This window comes from Triticum aestivum, chromosome 4A, assembly GCF_018294505.1.
Source record: "Triticum aestivum cultivar Chinese Spring chromosome 4A, IWGSC CS RefSeq v2.1, whole genome shotgun sequence".
In the NCBI taxonomy this organism is placed as follows: Eukaryota; Viridiplantae; Streptophyta; class Magnoliopsida; order Poales; family Poaceae; genus Triticum; species Triticum aestivum.
In genome coordinates this window covers 38,639,345-38,659,172 of record NC_057803.1, presented here as the reverse complement: position 1 = coordinate 38,659,172, position 19,828 = coordinate 38,639,345, and the positions used below count along the sequence as shown (strand labels likewise).

Sequence of the window (19,828 nt, the reverse complement as noted above, 5' to 3'; positions counted from 1 at the left end):
TCAAGACTTTATTTGGTATTCCTCTTTTATTTTTGCTTTGTTTTGTTTCTTTCCTTTAAAGAAAATACATGAATAATATTCTTACTAATGCATGAATATTATTTTTTAACATGTAGGAACAAAATTTTATTGGATATATGATTATTTTCCAAATATTTTTTTCTTTTATATGCATAAATAAATACTTCCTCTGTCCGGAAATATTTGTCGGAGAAATGGATGTATCTAGATGTATTTTAGTTCTAGATACAATCATTCCTCCGACAAGTATTTCTGGACGGAGGGAGTATTTAAATATGAGATAAATATTTTCTTTCACATGATAAGGTTTTACATGCAGGTATGTCAAATTTTTCATTTTCTATATAGAAATTTAGCTATATATTATTAACTCTATTTCATTTGAAATTTTTAATAAAAATAGCGTTCATGTTTTTTTAATAATAATAATAAATAAAAAGAAAGTTAATTGGCTGCCTAACGCGGGCCGAAGTCTGACTCATTGCCGGTTGCCTCGTGGCCCAGCTACGGCCTCGTTACGCACAGGGCCAAACCGTCAAAAAAATGGCCAATAGGTCGGTACGGTGCTATTGGCTGCCGCTGCCATCCCTCAAAAAAAAAAGAAGAACAACTGCCGCTGCCGCATAGCCGCCACGGCCAACGCCCCCACACCGCACCGCCACGCCGCGCGCGAGCCAGCAAGAGGGCGACCGGCGTCGAGCAGGCCCCGGACGGCGGCACCGCGTCGTGCGAGCCGGCGACCGTGAGTGGACTAGCAGCGAGGAGCGGCCGCCGGATCGCGGGGCTCTGCGGACCGCGCGGCGCGGACGGCGACGGCAGCAGATTGCCCCCTTTAAGACATCAATCCGAGCCTTCTCTTTTGTTCAATTTCAGTGCCAGGTTTGTTGTGTCTCCTATCTCCTATTGTAATATACTTGGTGAAATTTGATTTATCTGGTATGAACTGCGTATGCCTCACCATACCTTACATCGTCAGCCATGTGAAATTATAAATACGGCACTAATTTTATTGGCCATATGAGCACTTGCTAATCGAAAAATTCTTCTTCTTTGCATAGCCATGTTTTCTCCTGAATCCCAATTGAATGGGTGTCTACAGCGTGTTTGTGTTTTTATCTGTTTATCAATCTGACATCATATTTGTGGGTATCCCCAAGACTCAGATTAGCTGTAACGGCAAATTATATCCTTTTTCATTCACACTTGTAAACACAAGCCTTTAACAGCAGTGGTGTGGAGGACAGCTTCTAGCTTGATTTGAAATGATTTCTAATCAGCCGAATAATTTGCAGGGAGCAGTATAGTTTTTCTTCTGTCAAGAGGGGTGGGCGTTCTCTCATTTCCTCAAGTAGAGGAGAAGCGGTATAAAGTTGTTTGGTGCTAATGGAACCAAAGCATTCTGCTGAAATGTCCAGGTGCAACATCTTGACTAACCTTTAGCAACAAATGAGCCCGAACAATTCAATTGATTATATAACATAGAAATGATCTGCAGGCATTTGGACAAGCAAAATCATGCCCTAATGGAAACATACCGAGTAATGTCCCATGAGTTGCATAAACTACAGGTGAGCCTCAGACACTACTAAGCTTTTATGTTAAGAAAGAATCTCATGGGTATTTCTTTAGTAATCAATTGCTGTCATTTTATTTTATATAGGTTGAAGAGGAAACAATCATGCGCAAGTTGTATGAGCTGATGTCTGCAGAAGGGCTTCTTCCAAAGGTACTTTGTTGGTGCTGCTGTTCTGCATTTGGACCGTTGGAGCTGTTGAGCTTAGCATCACATTTACCATTAAACCAACTGTAACTATATATATCTATACGGTAAAATAGAGGGCTCAGCCAACAGTTCAGGTTTACTAATAACTGAAATAAACAGTGCAGAAAATAAATGATAAATTCATAAGAGAATGAGAAATTTGATTTTTAGGAGGAAATGACCTGTCATACTGCTAAGACTTTTCTGGTATTTCTAAATGGCAACCCTTACTTGTTTCTCTATACTGATTAAGCCTTTTTATTTTAAGTTGGACAAATAACTAGTAGAATAACATTCTTTGGTAATATGGCTCGTCTAATAAAGTAGAATAAATTGTTACCGAACATTAGGTGATATAACTGAGGATACAGTAATTCTTAACTTGAATTGCTCGCAGTCATTTTTTGGGGTTTGCATTTTTTATTATTCAAACAACAGACAATTTGGCATTCACCTCTTAAGTTAAAGAGATGCTGATTGAACTAGCATATTCTCACGCAGCTTTTGCACCACGGGTTGAAGTAAAAGTAGAATTTTTTAGAAGCCGTTATAAATGTAAAGTTGAGCTAATCTCAAACCTATGTGCACATACGTCTGTTGTCACTTCAAGTGAGAGTCACTGATTCCTAAGAAAAGCCTCTACTTTCTCCACTTAGGTTTCATGCATTCATTAACTCAGGCCATAAAAGAAACGCTTATTTAGTCCACTTTTCTGTCTTAGGCACTTGAAACGTAAGACAATAACTTCATTTCATGCTGCTCTGCCTCCTTTAACCAATCTCCCAATAATTGATGCAGCACAAGGAAAAAAGGCAGCCGGAGAAAGCTGGGGAATCAAGCCAGGAAAACGAAGAACAGGAACCATAGAATGTTAACCGTGAATCTGCAGTATATGATGTTACATGGGGATGCAAGTTTGGCTGAATAGCAACAGATCTTTGGTATCCACTCCAATGGATATATTCTGTAGTGAAATTTTTGTCTCAGTTCCAGCAGTTAGTTTCCCTGTAATTTTCCAAACTGCACAATTTTATATTGAATCTGGCTATTGTTCTGTGGGGACTTTTGAGATGGGTTTCGAGCCTTGTTTGTTCCTAGACGCTTTGGAAAGCTTTGGGGCATGCATGACTAGCACATGAATTTTGCGAATCTTGAATGTGACTATCGTCCAAACTCGAATCTTGTCAGTGAGGAATGGGCAGCTGACTCTAGTCTGTTTTACCTTACGCACATGTTGTGTATGAGAATCTTGTGTTTTCATCATTGCTAAATATTTTCCATTCCCTTTACTTGGAGCAGGTGAGACGATACTGACTACTGCATTGCAACGCTGGATGAATTCAGTGTCCATTGGGTAGTGGAACACAGTTCTCTGGTAGTGTATGCATAATCTTTCAAGCTTCAGCACGGTCAATGTATGGATGGAATTACCTGCTGATTCATGTTAGCATTCTGACAAAGCAAACTAACAGCACATCAGTTATCGTAGCTACAATCACAGGTGTGCCCATAATCGGGTCACAGCCACCATAACTTTGAGCTCGGCCTCTGAAATGATCCAGGTGTTGATCCATGTCAGATACGCGGTAGCATATATCCTCATCCAACGACTGGACTTCAATTACCATTTAGGTGCTTTTTACTGCTCTGTCTAGTTACTTTACTTTAGCTCTTTCATTACTGCTATTTGGACTGTAATGGCTATAAAAGCCATTGATCCCAGCTGCCCTAGGTATCAAGTTGCAATCGGGTTGTAACCCCTAGCAGGAAGAGAGATTAACACTAGGACAAGGCAGCCGATTATTTGGGTTACATGTCAGGTTGTAACCGACTAGCAGGAAGAGAGATTAACACTAGGGCAAGTCACCACTGTAGTCCATGAGCCAGCAGGAAGAGAGTCTTATGGAAAACAATATGAGGGTTCCCTACAGACACCCATATTACGCTCAACATCAGCATGGTGCAAACAATATGCAGAAACAAGACAATGCTTAGTATAATTATGAGGATGATGATTGGAACATGGTCCGAAAGCAAATAGAGCAAGGTGTCAAAATCCTAATGACATAGGAAGAAACATTGTCACTGTCAAACCTGCTAAATACAATATACCCGAGTTTGAAGGAGACGATGATGCGGAACACTAGATGCAAACTATTGAGCAATACTTTGACACTTCCTTAACACCTTTAGATCAAAGAACTGAATTTACAGTTTCTTATCCAAAGGGACCTGCGGTGTAGTGGTGGAGAGGCACCGGATACAATGTTCAGACACTTCCATGGCACATATTCTGCAGATATTTGAGAGACAGATTCTCTGAAACTTCTATCACTGAGAATGTGAGATCTTTCCATGCACTAAGTCAAATGGGAACCGTGGGAAAATACATTGAAAAGTTTGAGTGAACATTGAACACGATGAGAAGAGATAACCCCTCACTCCTGATGATTATTTTGTAACTAGTTTCATGGCAGGCTTATCAGATTACACCAAAGCTCATTTGGAATGTCGCAAACGCAAAGACTTGCAAACTACCATGTGGTTGGCTAGACGAATGGAAGATGCAACCCCTCCTGAAAGGTCAGCATTCACTCCTTTTGCAATTAAAAGACAAGTCAATTTTGACGCTCCAAAACATGCTACTACCTTGCCACCAATTCAAGCTATGATACAACAAGCCAGGCAAAAAGGAATAAGTTGGAGATGCAAATAACCTTGGGCACCAGGACATAGACAAGTTTGCAAACCCAGTCAGAAAAATATGGTGCATGCGATGAAAGTGCAACCTTCTGAAAATTCAGACTTGATCTATATTATTAACAGTGAAGAAGATCTAGTAGAATTCCAAGCACAGCAAGAAGATGAGGTCCTGCAAATTTCTATGCATGCTGCAATGGGCACTGGAGCAACTAAAAATACATTCATTGTCAATATCCAGTTGAGCAATATTACTACCACTACACTGATTCACAGTGGGAGTACTTCCACTTTCATCTCCCCTGAAATTGCAGAAAAACTTCCTGACAAAGCAACTCCATGCAAGAAAAGGAAAGTTCCAGTGGCTAGTGGGGGTATACTCTGGAGTCAATTTATCTATCAGGATTGCTCTTACAGTATTCAAGGAGAAAAATTCCAAGATGACGTGTTACAGTTAAAGGGATATGACATTATATTGAGAGCTGATTGGCTGAGGAAATAGTCCAGTGGAACTAGACTACATCAATGCAAATGAGAATTACATATCGCAAAGGAGAACATGTGATCCTTCATCATGAGACCTCGCCCTTCCAGTTCTGAAATCCCTGCAACTTTCAATATCTCCAAACTAATGGAGCAGTCTGATTCTAGTGCTTTGGTCTTGGTTTCTGTTGCTGCCCCTAATAGTGAAGAGACTACAATACTAGTTCCTGTTGAAATCCAGTCCCTTATTCAGGAATTTGTGGACATTTTTACAGAACCTACTACACCACCCCCAAAGAGATTTTGTGACAATGCCATTCCCCTCTTAAACGATGCTAAAGTGATAAACCAGAGATCTTGCAGACTACCTCATCACCATAACATGCTCTTGAGGAAATTATCAAGCAACTAATATGGCTGGGGTAATTCAGCCTAGCTCAAGCCCATACTCCCCACTAGCTGTACTAGTCAAGAAAAAGGATGAGACTTGGAGGTTGTACAGAATACAGAAAACTCAGTGCCATGGCTATATAAAAAACCATACCCCTGTTATATAGGATATCATGGATGAATTACATGGAGTAATGTTCTTTCCCAAAATTGATCTGAGGAGTGGTGTTACGCCCTCGATGCGGCTATAGCTCCCACGTGTCGAGGCACGACTTAGAGACATAACCGCATTGAAAGCAATGTCGCAAGTTAGGCAATCATCACAACATCCCATGTAAAATATAATAAAAGGGGGAGATACATAGTTGGCTTACACTCGCCACGTCACATCAAAGTGCATAAATAACATCCATCATACAAACACTCATGGCCCGACTACGGCGCCAAAATGGAAAATAACCCAACATGCGACAAGGCCCCGAATCAAACCCCAACTAGGCACCACTACTGATCATCAGGAAAAGACACGTAGTAACGCTGAGAGTCCTCGTCGAACTCCCACTTGAGCTCATAATCGTCACCTGGAGCGGAATCACCTGGACCTGCATCTGGAGTTATAGTATCTGTGAGCCACAGGGACTCAGCAATCTCGCACCCTCGCGATCAAGACTATTTAAGCTTATAGGAAGGGTAAGGCAAATATATGTGGAGCTGCAGCAAGCGACTAGCATATATGGTGGCTATCTTATTCGCAAAAGAGAGCGAGAAGAGGAGGCAAAGCGCGAGCGTGGAAAACTAGAGGAACAACCTGCGCAAGCATTACTCCAACACCGTGTCCACTTTCCGGACTCCGCCGAGAAGAGGCCATCACGGTAACTCGCTCAGTTGATTCATTTTAATTAAATTAAGGTTCAAGTAATCTACAACCGGACATTAACAAATTCCCATCTGCCCATAACCGCGGGCACGGCTTTCGAAAGTTCAATCCCTGCAGGGGAGTCCCAACTTAGCCCATGACAAGCTCTCACGGTCAACGAAGGAATAGACCTCCTCCCAAGACGTACCGATCAGACTCGGTATCTCGGTAACTCAAGACACTTCGACAGGTTAAAACAAGACCAGCAACACCGCCCGAATGCGCCGACAAATCCCGATAGGAGCTGCACATATCTCTTTCTCAGGGCACACTCAGATGAGCAAGACATCGGGTAGGCCAGCCCAGAGTTGCCCCTGGTAGCCCCGGACATCGCTCGGTTGGACCAACACTCAGAGGAGCACTGGCCCGGGGGGGGGGGGTTAAAATAAGATGACCCTTGAGTCTGCAGAACCCAAGGGAAAGAAAAGGCTAGGTGGCAAATGGTAAGACCAATGTTGGGCATTGCTGGAAAAACTTTAATCAAGGCGAGATATCAAGGGGTTCCCATTATAACCCAACCGCGTAAGGAACGCAAAATCCGGGAATATAACACCGGTATGACGGAAACTAGGGCGGCAAGAGTGGAACAAAACACTAGGCGAGAGGCCGAGCCTTCCACCCTTTACCAAGTATATAGATGCATTAAGATAACATAGCAATATAATGATATCCCAACAAGTAAATAAATGTTCCAACAAGGAACGGCCTCCAATCTTCACCTGCAACTAGCAACGCTATAAGAGGGGCTGAGCAAAGCGGTAACATAGCCAATCAACGGTTTGCTAGGACAATGGTGGGTTAGAGGTTGACATGGCAATTTGGGAGGCTGACAAGCAAATGGTAGGCATCATAGCATTGGCATAGCAAAAGAGCGAGCAAACTAGCATAGCAAAGATAGTAGTGATTTCGAGGGTATGATCATCTTGCCTGCACAGTTGTCAGAGTTGACTGGATCCTCACAAGCAAACTCAACGGGCTCCTCGGTAGTGAACTCGTCTCCTGGCTCTACCCAAACAAGACAAACAAGCAACAAGGATACAATCAACCACGTGCAAGAACAAGCAACATGATGCAAAGATGATATGCTATGCGGGATGCGATGCGGGATGCAAAATGCAAGATATGACAGGAAATGCATGAAGCTGGCCTCAACTTGGAAAACCAAGTGTGCCACTGGAAAGAGGGGATGAAATCGCTTGAAAACGATATAAAGAACATTGGAATCGGAGTTACGGTTTGAAAATGGCAAGCGTTTTAAGAATGACACCGGTCTGCGATTTACAGCAAGTAGGCATCTAAACGCAACAAAACAAACATGCTACAGCCACCAAACATGACAACAAAATACATGGCAGGGATGCACACAAGATGCTTAATAAAAGACTAGCACTGAGCCACGGCCAATTCATCCATTATGAGGTTCAAACAAGCATGGCAAAAACGCAAATGCAAAACAGATTGCAGACTTGGTGAAATTAACACTTGTCTGAAATTTCAGATCACGAAGCCCTCTTCGGAGCAGCAAAACAATATGATACATGACCTGATTAAGACAAGTAAGAACATGGCATGGAGCTACTCAACAAGCTTAACAAAAGACCCAGAGTGACCTAGGGCCAAAAGGGTTCACAAAATATACTAACGGGCACACGAACATAGCTAAAACATAATCAGTTTTCAGACTTGGTGAAAACTGAGACATGCTGAAATATAACTCACGAAGGCATGTAAACGAGCTCGATGCACTCACTACGGTGCAAGTCATGGCAAGGCAAGCATACATCCATTAAGAAGGCATAAAATGCTAGCTAGACATGGCAAGAACAATGGCATAGCATGCATGGATCAACTACAATAACATCGGCAAAATCACAAACTAGTTGACGATCTGCCTAGATTCACAACGAAGCAAAAGTAGAGCTCGATTGACTCAAGCTAGGGTGCTCCATAATTGCAAACAAAGACATGGATGGATAGAGCACAACATGATTAACAAAACTCCTTTACTGATCATCCTCAAAAGAGGCACGGATCACTAGGAAACAAGCTGAACTTATGGCATCATGAACTAAATAATCCCAGACTTAGTGAAAAACTTCTAAGTCCCTGAAAACAGATTTACCGGGTGCATCACTTTGCAAGCTTGCACAAGTCACCACACACATCCTAAAAATGCATGGGTTGCACCTCTAGAAAGATAACAAGATGCTTAACAAAACATATGAAGGACTCACAGGCATATCATGCACACATTAATCATGGCAAAAATGACAAAAGTCTAAGATGAACTAGCAGATCTGTCAATTAACTCACGAAGCCTCCTTCTAACAGCATTTCGGGCATCAAGATGAGCTCAAAAAAATGGTGCAATGGAATGAAATGAGGTACTCGTCGAGACGAACATTTTGATATACTATATGTCCAAATCGGAGCTACGAATGCAAAATTACAGCAGGTCAAAGATCGCATAAAAAATTAGGGTGAGAGGGGGAAAAGTCAACCCTTAGGGTTTCTCAGATCCAGATCTGGATCATGCACGCTTTACGAGGAACACCGGAACAGGAGCTCGCCGGAGTTCGTGGCCGCGGTGGCCGGAGTAGAGGACGATGGGGCGGCCGGATCCGAGGCGGCGTGGAGGCGGCGGGGCGGCGCCGGGCCGGGGCGGCGGCGGAGAGGCGGCCCGCGACGGCGCGGTGGCAGCTCCGGCCACCGGAGCCGGAAGGGACGGCGGCGCGGCGAGGAGAAGGAGCCGGGCGGCGACGTGCGAAGACCCGGGCCGCGGGGGCCTCCTGCGGGCTCGGGCGGGCCGGCGGCGGCGGTGGTGGCACCTATCACGTGTCGGTGCGCGAGTGGGCTGAGGCGGCGGCGGCGGACGCGTCCGGCCGGCGCGAGGGATTTTTAGGGTTTCGTGGGGGGAATGAGATCCGAAAAACGGGGGGGGGGGGTCTATTTATAGGCATAAGTGGAGTTAGGAGGGTCCAAATGAGGTGCGGTTTTCGGCCACGCGATCGTGATCGAACGCTCCAGGTGATGGAGCAGAGTTTGGTGGGTTTTGGGCCAAATTGGAGGGGTGTTGGGCTGCAACACACACGAGGCCTTTTCGGTCCCTTGGTTAACCGTTGGAGTATCAAACGAAGTCCAATTGATACGAAACTTGACAGGCGGTCTACCGGTAGTAAACCAAGGCCGCTTGGCAAGTCTCGTTCCAATCCGAAAATGTTTAATCCCCACACACGAAAGAAAGCTAGAAATGACCACCGGAGGAGAACGAAGCGCCGGAATGCAAAACGGACAACGGGGAAAAATGCTTGAATGCATGAGATGAACACGTATGCAAATGCAATGCACATGATGACATGATATGAGATGCATGACAAAGAAAACAACACATGGAGACAAAGACCCGAACCCGAGAAATAAATATAACTTAACGCCGGAAACGGCAAGAGTTGGAGTACGAATTGGGAAAGTTATATCCGGGGCGTTACAAGTGGTTACCATGAAATCAGAATGAAACCTGAAGATATGGAAAAACTACTTTTTCAACACACCTTTGGACATTATGAGTACTTGGTTGTGCCATTTGGTCTCACTAATGCTCCAACAACTTTTTGTAGGATCGAAAGTATGTCTAGAGGGGGGGGGGTGATTAGACTACTTGACCAAATAAAAATCTAGCCTTTTCCCAATTTTAAGTCTTGGCAGATTTTAACAACTTAGCACAAGTCAAGCAATCAACCTACACATGCAAGTCTAAGAGTATAGCAGCGGAATGTAAAATATTGCACATGAAGGTAAAGGGAGGAGTTTGGAGGGAGCAAACGCAATGTAGACACGGAGATTTTTAGCGTGGTTCTGATAGGTGGTTCTATCATACATCCACGTTGATGGAGACTTCAACCCACGAAGGATAACAGTTGCGCGAGTCCACGGAGGGCTCCACCTACGAAGGGTCCACGAAGAAGCAACCTTGTCTATACCACCATGGCCATCGCCCACGAAGGACTTGCCTCACTAGGGTAGATCTTCACAAAGTAGGCGATCTCCTTGCCCGTACAAACTCCTTGGTTCAACTCTACAATCTTAACGGAGGCTCCCAAGTGACACCTAACCAATCTAGGAGACACCACTCTCCAAAAGGTAATAGACGGTGTGTTGATGATGAACTCCTTGCTCTTGTGCTTCAAATAATAGTCTCCCCAACACTCAACTCTCTCTCACAGATTTGGATTTGGTGGAAAGATGATTTGAGTGGAAAGCAACTTGAGGAAGGCTAGAGATCAAGATTCATATGGTTGGAATGGAATATCTTGGTCTCAACACATGAGTAGGTGGTTCTCTCTCAGAAAATGAATGTTGGCAGTGTAGGCATGTTCTGATGGCTCTCCCCATGAGTGAAGAGTGGGTGGAAGGGTATTTATAGCCTCTACACAAAATCTAACCGTTACACACAATTCACCAAACTCAGTAGGACCGAATCAGAAAACTCGGTGGGACCGATTCAGTTCAAAATGTGAATGTTAAGCTTTTCGGTGGGACCGACATGTCAACTCGATGGGACCGATTTGATTAGGGTTAGGGCATAACGTAATCTCGGTGAGACCGATTACACAAACTCGGTGGGACCAATTTTGTTTATAAGCTAACCAGAGAGTTGGTCAGGCAAACTCGGTGGGACCGAATCGCTCATTTTGATGAGATCAAAACGTTACGAAAGGAAAACAGAGAGTTTGCATTGCGAACTCGGTGAGACCGATCGCTCATCTCGGTTGAACCGAAACGTTACGAAGGGAAACAGAGAGTTTGCAATCTCATCTCGGTGAGACCAAGATCCCTATCGGTATGACTGATATGACTAGGGTTTCTGGCAGTGGTTATGTCAAGTGACCTCGGTGGCGCCGGATAGAACAATTCGGTGGGGCCGAATTTGACTTTTGGTTTGGGACATATGTGAATATGAGAAAGTGGTTGAGGGGTTTTGGAGCATATCACTAAGCATTTTGAGCAAGTAAGCCATTAAGCAACACCTCATTCCCTTTTAATAGTATTGGCTTTTTCCTTCAAAAAAATAGTATTGGCTTTTCCTATGGACTCAATGTGATCTTGGATCACTAAAATGAAAAAGATAGAGTCTTGAGCTTGAGCCAATATGTGTCCTTAGCATTTTGAAGGGTCCACATTCTTAATCCATGCCATGCCAATCATTAAACTTTCTGAAATGATCATCTTGAAATAGTATTAGTTCAATGAGCTATATGTTGTTAATAATTACCAAAACCACTCAGGAATAGTTGCACTTTCACTTTTCAATCTCTCATGAACTCAAACTTGAAGCCATTTTAAAGAAATTTTGTGGTAGTATTCTTTGATGATATTCTAGTTTACAAGCAAGTGTTTAGTACACTCAGAGCTAACCAACTAGTGCACCTTTGGCCAGAAAAAAGTGGAGTATTTGGGACATATATACAATACAAGAAGGTGGAGTTGCTACTGACCCTATTAAAATACAAGTTATGGTTGATTGGCATGTTCCCAAAGATGTCACTCACTTGAGAGGATTTTTGGGGTTAACGAGCTATTACAAAAGATTTATAGAAAATCATGGCTAATTTATAGACCCCTATTTGACTCTTTCACAAAGGACTCCTTTGTATGGTCTGATACACAACAAGCAACATTTACCACACTTAAGAGAAGCTCACATCAACTCATGTTCTAGCTCTCGCAAACTTTTACAAACCCTGTGTATTGGAAGAAGATGCAAGTGGGTATGGTCTAAGAGCAGTCCTAATGCAAGAGGGCAAGCCGACTGCCTACATGAGCAAGAGCATTGGACTTAAAGCACTAATAATGACAAAGAGGGACTAGCAATTATAGAAGCATTAAAAATGTGGAAGCACTATTTTGCGGCCTCTTCCCTCAGAATCAGAACTGACCAAGAGAGTTTAGAATACATGCAAGACCAAAAGCTCACTAGGGGCATCCAACATAAATTAATTATAAAATTGTTGGAATACAACTATAATGTTGAGTACAATACAAGAAGGGAAAATAGAGTAGCATATGCTCTCTCAAGGGTTAAACACATAGTGAACAGTTTGATTGCCAGTACCGTTTCTTCCTCTATGGATCATTGATGTGGTCAAGTCTTATCAAAATGACCAGAAATGCACTAACAATTGGCAATTAAGGCAGATAAAAAACCCATTTCACATTAAAAAATGGCATTCTCAGATACAAAATAATTTTTTGGTTGGTAGCACTACTAATCTTAGACATGAGCTGATACAAGCTTTTCATAAGTCTGAACTAGGGGTACACTCTGGTGAAAATGCAACTTATCAGATATTACACCTATTGTTCCGTTGCGCAGGGTTGAAACAAGATGTAATTACATATGTCCAAGCTTCTCATCTATGCCAAATAAATAAAGCAAAGCATACCCGTTACCCTAGATTGTTGCAGTCACTTCCAATTCCTGACCTTGCTTGGTGCCATGTAAGCATGGACTTTGTGGAAGGGTTGCCTCTGTTTGAACATAAGGACCTGACTTTAGTGGTGGTGGGTAGATTCACTAAGTATTCTCATTCATCTCTATTAAAACCCCACTTCAATACAGTCCGTTGCAAAGGCCTTTCCAGGCAACATATTCAAATTGCATGGATTACCTGCTATGGTAGTAACTAACGGATATAGAATCTTCACAAATCACTTGTGGCAATCCTTGTTTGAGATACTTGGAATCAAGTTTTATATGAGTACTTCATATCACCCTCAATCTGACAACACAATAAAGAGAGTCAATCGGTGTCTGGAATCATATTTGAGGTCACAGCTTTTGAAAATCCAAAAAAGTGGCACTCATGGCTCTCTCTAGTAGAGTGATTCCTTAAAACTAACACATTTCCAGGCATTGTATGGATTTTCCCCGCCACTCATAGCAAAAACTAGTCGGCATGAATTCATTTCACTAGATTCAGCGAACTTAGTGCAAAACACATAAATGGCCGCTCAATTGCTTAAGGTTGTTAAGAGCATATGTCAGGATGAAACAGTTTGTTGACAAAAAAAGAATTCCTAGAGAATTTCTCATGGGTACAATGGTCCACTTAAAGATCCAACCTTATAGGCATACTTTAATGAGCTTTCACAGACATTTGAACTACACTCTAAGTTCTATCGCCCATTCAGAAGACTAAAGAAAATTGGAAAGTCCTCTTACAAACTGTTGTTGCCAGAAGGTTGTAAACTACACCCTACTTTTTATGTAAGTCAACTTAAGTAATACAGTGGCCCTGAAGTGATTTTTACTCCACACATGCCCTTGGTTGATGATCAAGGACACATCATAATGGAGCCAGAAGCGGTATTAGTAAGAAAACTCATTCCTGCCAAGGCCACAAGGAGATTTCAGTGTACCGGTAGTGATAGTACAATGGTTGGTGCAATGGGTTAATGTGACAACTAAGGAGGCAACGTGAAAGGACTCTGCTTTTATCTAGAAGATTTTTCCTGCTTTTATCAGGATAGCTTTGAGGGCAAGTCTGATCTTCAGAGGGGGGTATTTTTCCTGCATCTACACTATAAAGATCTTCTTCAGTTAGATGTTCACTATCCGGGTTGTAACTCTAGCCGTCACTAAGTGGTTGGCACTATTCCCCTTTTCAAGCTATAGAACCCTATCTAGTTTCCTCTGAACTCGGGGCTATTTCTTGCAATCCGACTCTGAATTTGCATGATTTCCTGATCATGACACTAAGACAAACAAAAAAAGATGAGAGATCTTTAATTTGTTTATTACATTACATTGTGATGGGCAAGTGCAAAAGGCTGATATGAACCGAAGGGAAATGTAATCATGGTTCTCGATTGGGAATCGAAGATTGCAAGCCAAAACGCAACCGCCAAGGAAAAGGAAGAAAAAAATAAGACATTCAGACCCCCAAACAGCATCGCGTCTGCTGTACACAGCTAACCGGCGCTTTGAAAACGCAGGCGGCAAGCCAACGAAATTCGCGACCGTAACTCGGATTGTCGTCTGTGGATACTCGATCGCCCAGGGCGTAATTTCGACTCGAATTTGAATCCGACTCCAATCGAGGCCGCTCCTGCGTATATTTCCACCCCGAATTTCGTCGATCGATCCATCCGCTCGACACCCACCTCCCCTCGTCCGGCGATCCCGCCTCCACCGCGCGCGGATCCCCTCTCCAGCAACCAAAGCGCGCGGCTCGCTGCGCCGAGCTAGCGCGATGCCCCCCCGCAAGCGGCCCGCCGCCGTCCTCGACGCCGGTCACGCCACCACGACGACGAGTAGACAATCGTCGGCGTCCTGCAAGAGGAGCCGCACCAGAATCCGAAGCACCGAGGAGTACGAGGAGGAGACCCGCCTCGGCGAGGGCGGCTTCGGCTGCGTCCTCCTGGCGCGCCACCGCGACACCCGCAAGATCGTCGCCATCAAGTACCTCTACTGGCCGGACGGGTCCCAGCAGCCCCCCGACGCCGCCGAGCTTCTGCGGGAGGCCCGATTCCTCGAGGCCTGCGACGGGAACCCCTACGTCGTCGGCTTCGAGGGCCTGGTGCGCGACCCCGACAACGGCGCCTTCGGCCTCGTCATGGAGTACGTCGCCGCGCCGAGCCTCCACAAGTTCCTGCGGAACAGGCGCAGCGGCCAGCCGCTCCCGGAGTCCACCGTGCGCGCCATCATGTGGAAGCTCCTCACCGGTGCCAAGACGATGCACGGCCGCCACGTCGTCCACCGCGACATCAAGCCCGGCAACATCCTCGTCGGCCAAGACGGGGAGCTCGTCAAAATCTGCGACTTTGGGCTGGCGATCTCCATGTCCGAGCTGCCGCCGTACAACCAGGCCGGCACGCCGTTCTACGTGGCGCCCGAGGTGCTCCTGGGGAAGCGGGACTACGACGCGCTCGTGGACACGTGGTCTATCGGCTGCGTCATGGCCGAGATGCTCACCGGTAAGACGCTGTTCCTCGGCGATGATGACGACGACGCCGCAGACAATGAGATCGTCCAGCTCTGGAGCATCTTCCGCTTGCTCGGGACGCCGGACGAGAGGACGTGGCCGGAGTTCACGTCGCTGCCGCTCACCGCAAAGGCGCTGAAACTGCTACCGCGGGGGCACAAGCACGACAAGCTGCGGGAACTGTTCCCTCAAGAGAAGCTGTCCGAGCATGGGTTCCAGGTGTTGCAAGGCCTTCTCACGTGCAACCCCAACCAGCGACTGACGGCGGCCACGGCGCTCAAGCACCGATGGTTTGCTGCTCCTCGTACAGCCGCCGCCGCTCCAAAGGTCGAAAAGAAGGCACCAAGGACCAAGTTCATCCCGCCGGCCATGCCGCAGAAGAATCTACTCAAAATTCCACTCGCCGTGTGGAACGCAGCACAACAAGTGTAGTTGAACTCTCGTGAGCCATCTATGTAAATGCTAGGATAAACTCTCGTGATGTAACTGCGCTTGGATGAGCTATCTATGTAAATGCTAGGATAAACTCTCCAGATGTAACTGTGCTTGGATGAGCCATCAAGTAGAACTTGGTCGCCGGATCACCCATTAGTGTTGGCCTGCTTTTCTGAATTGTATGTGCCATTATGCACACGTTCAGAGAATACGTCAAGATGTGTAAATTGTGATGTACTAGTGTTGAGAGACCCATCACAGTGCTGTTGTTTACAGATGCTCAGTTGTTATTGAGTTACAGTGCTCAATTTGTGCGTTTTTTCTTCCAAAATCCGGAGTTGATGATAAATATGTACTGGTACAAATGTTCTAAGCAACAGAAATCTCGAGTGATGGATGAATTGATGGTTAAAATGTCCTGTTAGCTGGTGCAGATTTCATGAATACTTATAAATTTAATAATGGTACTAGTACAGCAATTGGACTTGTTCATGTACTTCAGTGTTTGTGTTTCCACCATCTTTTTCATATGCAAATTTCTATACTGTGAAATATTACCTCCGTTCGGAAATAAGTAGCGTGGTTTTATTTCAATATTTGCACTAAACCACACCACTTATATTCGAACAGGGGAGTATATATAGGAAAAGGAAGTATATCAGATCTTCGATACGTCAAACTGTGGAAGAAGACCTGCAGGGAGAATGAACCAAATTCAAGAGCTTAGTTCCTTTCAGTTCAATCATGTTCATAGATAGAGCTAACATGGCTGCCCATTTGTGTCTGCGTGAAGCCCCAGTCTCATTGGTGCATGGATGATCAGAAATTCAGAACTCAATCATTACAAAAGTAAGTTTCAAGATAAAAACAACAAATATCGAAGTGGCATGGAAGAAGCCATCCTTTTCCCCAACCGTTCCTCTCCAAACCTTGGGAGAGGTGATTCATGGACGCATCGTGCCACCACCTCTCCTCCGCCAACAATTCGCGACTCCCTTTTCCTCCACGGGCTTTGTCGATGTGGGAGTGCAGAGAGGTCCATATCTACTGGATGAAGTTGTAGCTTTCCCTGATTTGAGGCTTTTAGGCAGGTTTTTGTTGTGCATTGCTTTGGCCCTTCCAGTGGTGGTGGTGGCGGTGCTCAATAAAGTCTCCTTTGGTGGCACCTTATTGGTGGTGGTGGTGGCGCCAGTCCAGTGAATAAGGTTCACTCAAGTCTCCCCAACTGGACGGTGCCATTTGCAGTGGCGGAGCACAGGCTCCCGTAATGCGCGCGCGGGGCGCGTTGCAAGCGGGAGTGGGGCTAGGCGATTGAATAATCAATGATGGTCGAAGCAAAGTAGCCACTTGGCAAACCTCAAACTGTGAACATATGTGTTTTGACGCTTTGATAGAGAATATCTTGCCCGTTTCGAAAAGATAGAGAATATCTTACCGCGTGTTGTTGCTTATTTGTCCTTACTTTGTTTTTTTGCACTGATGCTGCTTAATTAATCCACTTTTTTGTCCTTGACACTTCACACATAAGAGCATCTACAGTCACGATAGGCAAATCTGGGTCCCTATACGTCCGCGGACAAGCCCGCAGACAGTTACCGGGCGGGTCTCAATTTTTTTCAACCGTAAACCCTATATTCAAAACACCTAATACATGGAAAGATAGGCACGTTGATCGTTTTGAATGTTTTAGTCCATGTTGGACCGGCGAGGTTGTGTAAACACCAAAAGGGTTGTTCATAGGATTTCTAGTATAGAAACATCCGTATTGGACCGCCCTGGTTGGGGGTTTTTAGTCCCACCTCGTCACCGGAGGAAGGACGCGACCGGCTTAAATGGCCGCATTAGGCAAAAGTGTTAATCTACTCTCTCTTAATAGGTGCTATCAATACTCGCTCTGTGAAGGAGCTCATATCCTTCGCAAGACGTGCGTTGATGGCCGCTACTAAGACTACGAGTGAGAAAGGTTTTTAAGTATGAGAACTTTTTTTTATTTATTCTCATCAAGCTCCTACGAAAAAATCATGACAAACACAATGTATCGAATACATAGAGGGCAAGGTGCATTCCGACGCAAGTGAAATCGGATAGGTCAGGGGGATTTGGTGCAATTTTTGCTGGGGTCAGGCTGTCAGTTCCGACATGACGGACACGCCTGGGCTGTCCGATATCCGCCCCATACTTGGGTTGGATACGAGGGATGTCGGCCAACCCGGGTGTTTGAGGCCGCTTTGAAGCTTCTGTCTGGATGCTTTTTTTTACCGGTTACTGATCGGACCGTCTGCCCGGACGTTTGAGGGGGGTTTAAGGCACCCGGCTGTAAATGCTCTAAGGCAATCAACTTCATTTCATGCTGCTCTTCCATTTATGAATGCAGCACAAGAAACAAAAGGCGGTTGGAGAAAGCAGGGGAATCAAGTTAGGAAAACAAAGAACAAGAGCAGAACAAAAATATTACTCTTTCTGTTCCTAAATGTAAGTGTTTTTAGAAATTTCAATAAAAATATATATAGCAACAGGGGAATACATCGAAGCAGAAAATTGAGCGGTTCCGGCACCTAGCGGCAGATCGCTAGCCGCTTGTCATGTCCAAAGATTAGTGCAACGCTGTGCAATATAAAAAGCTAGTCATTTTGCTTTGAGAATATACACCTATCAAACATGTCAATTCAGTACGCGAGGTCCCATCAGAGTCGGCTTTTAGTTAGATGGTATAGGGGTTCACATGCATGTGTTGCCATTTTCTCTCTTCTCTCTTCCAAACTAATTCATTCATTTATTTCACCTTTAGTAACTTAAATCATTAATACCTCATAAACCAAAATTCTGATTTCAAAACTTTTTATATACTTGAACTCCTGCCGCAAAGACCTTTAAAACAAGACCAATTTTGGGTATATTTTAAGTCGGTTTAAAATTCATGAAACACATTTCACATAAATCATATCTATTTTGATATCACATTTTTGAAAAAATATTTCACTCCTATAAAATAAATTGTTGCACATTTAAAAAATAATCAGTTTCATAAGATGACAATTCGGTTTCATATGTATTTTCAGAACCCACATATCACTTTTCATAAGCTTGTTTCCCAAAAATGATACCTATTACAATTCCACATTTTTGGAGTAACATATTTCTCTCTTTTGAAATAAACTATTACACATTTTTAAATAATCATTTTTATAAGTTAACATTTCAGTTACATATTATTTTCATTTTCAGAACCCATTTCACTTTTCACTAGCTTGTTTCACAAAAATCACATCTATTTCAATTTCATATTTTTAAAATAACATGCTTCACTCATTTGAAATAAACAGTTACACATTTCCAACTAATCAGTTTCACAAGTTGACATTTCACTTCATATTATTGACATTTTCAAAAGCCACATTTCACAAAGATCACATATATTTCAGTTCCAGAATTTTAAAATAACATAGTTTACTGTTTAAACAAATGTTACACATTTCAAAATAATCAGTTTCACAAGTTGACATTTCAGTTTCATATTGTTTCTTTACTTTCAGAACCTACATTTCACTTTTCACTGGTTTGTTTCCCAAAAATCACATCTATTTTAATTTCACATTATTGAAAAAGCATATTTTACTCTTTTAAAATAAATCATTACAGATTTCAAAAAAATTAATTTCACAAGTTGACATTCAGTTTCATATTTTTTTTCACTTTCAGAACCTACATTTCACATTGGACTAGCTTGTTTCACAAAAATTACACCTATTTCAATATCATAATATGGAAAAAGCATATTTCACTCTTTTGAAGTAAGTCATTACACATTTCATAATTTTCAATTTCACAAGTTGAAATTTTAGTTTCACATTTTTTTACTTTTAGTAGGTACATTTTACTTTTCATTGGCTTCTTTCACAAAAATCACATCTATTTCAATTGCACATTTATGAAATAACTTATTTTACTCTTTCGAAATAAAAATGTTACACACTTCCAAATAATTAGTTTCACAAGTTGACATTTGAGTTTCATATTTGGGTTTAATACGTTTATGTGAAAAATGTTATTCACTTATTTCTAGTGAAATATGTTAGTTTCAGATTTTTTCTAGTGAAGTGGGTTTATTTCACGTATGAAATGTGAAACGTCAAAAAT

At 43.4% G+C, this 19,828-nt stretch overlaps 2 protein-coding genes across 2 annotated transcripts; both read left to right on the top strand.

Annotated features, from left to right (window-relative positions):
* Nucleotides 1-590: 590 nt before the first annotated feature.
* LOC123081709 (uncharacterized) lies at nt 591-2,850 on the top strand. The gene is made up of 5 exons (XM_044504253.1): nt 591-900; nt 1,314-1,436; nt 1,517-1,589; nt 1,682-1,747; nt 2,582-2,850. Exons 2-5 carry the CDS (start codon nt 1,405-1,407, stop codon nt 2,648-2,650), a joined length of 240 nt encoding a protein of 79 aa, XP_044360188.1. The 5' UTR covers nt 591-900; nt 1,314-1,404; the 3' UTR covers nt 2,651-2,850.
* An 11,584-nt stretch (nt 2,851-14,434) lies between these two features.
* On the top strand, nt 14,435-16,044 carry LOC123081708 (putative cyclin-dependent kinase F-2). The gene has a single exon (XM_044504252.1). The coding sequence runs from the start codon at nt 14,525-14,527 to the stop codon at nt 15,686-15,688; it is 1,164 nt and encodes a 387-aa protein (XP_044360187.1). The 5' UTR covers nt 14,435-14,524; the 3' UTR covers nt 15,689-16,044.
* Nucleotides 16,045-19,828: the final 3,784 nt, after the last annotated feature.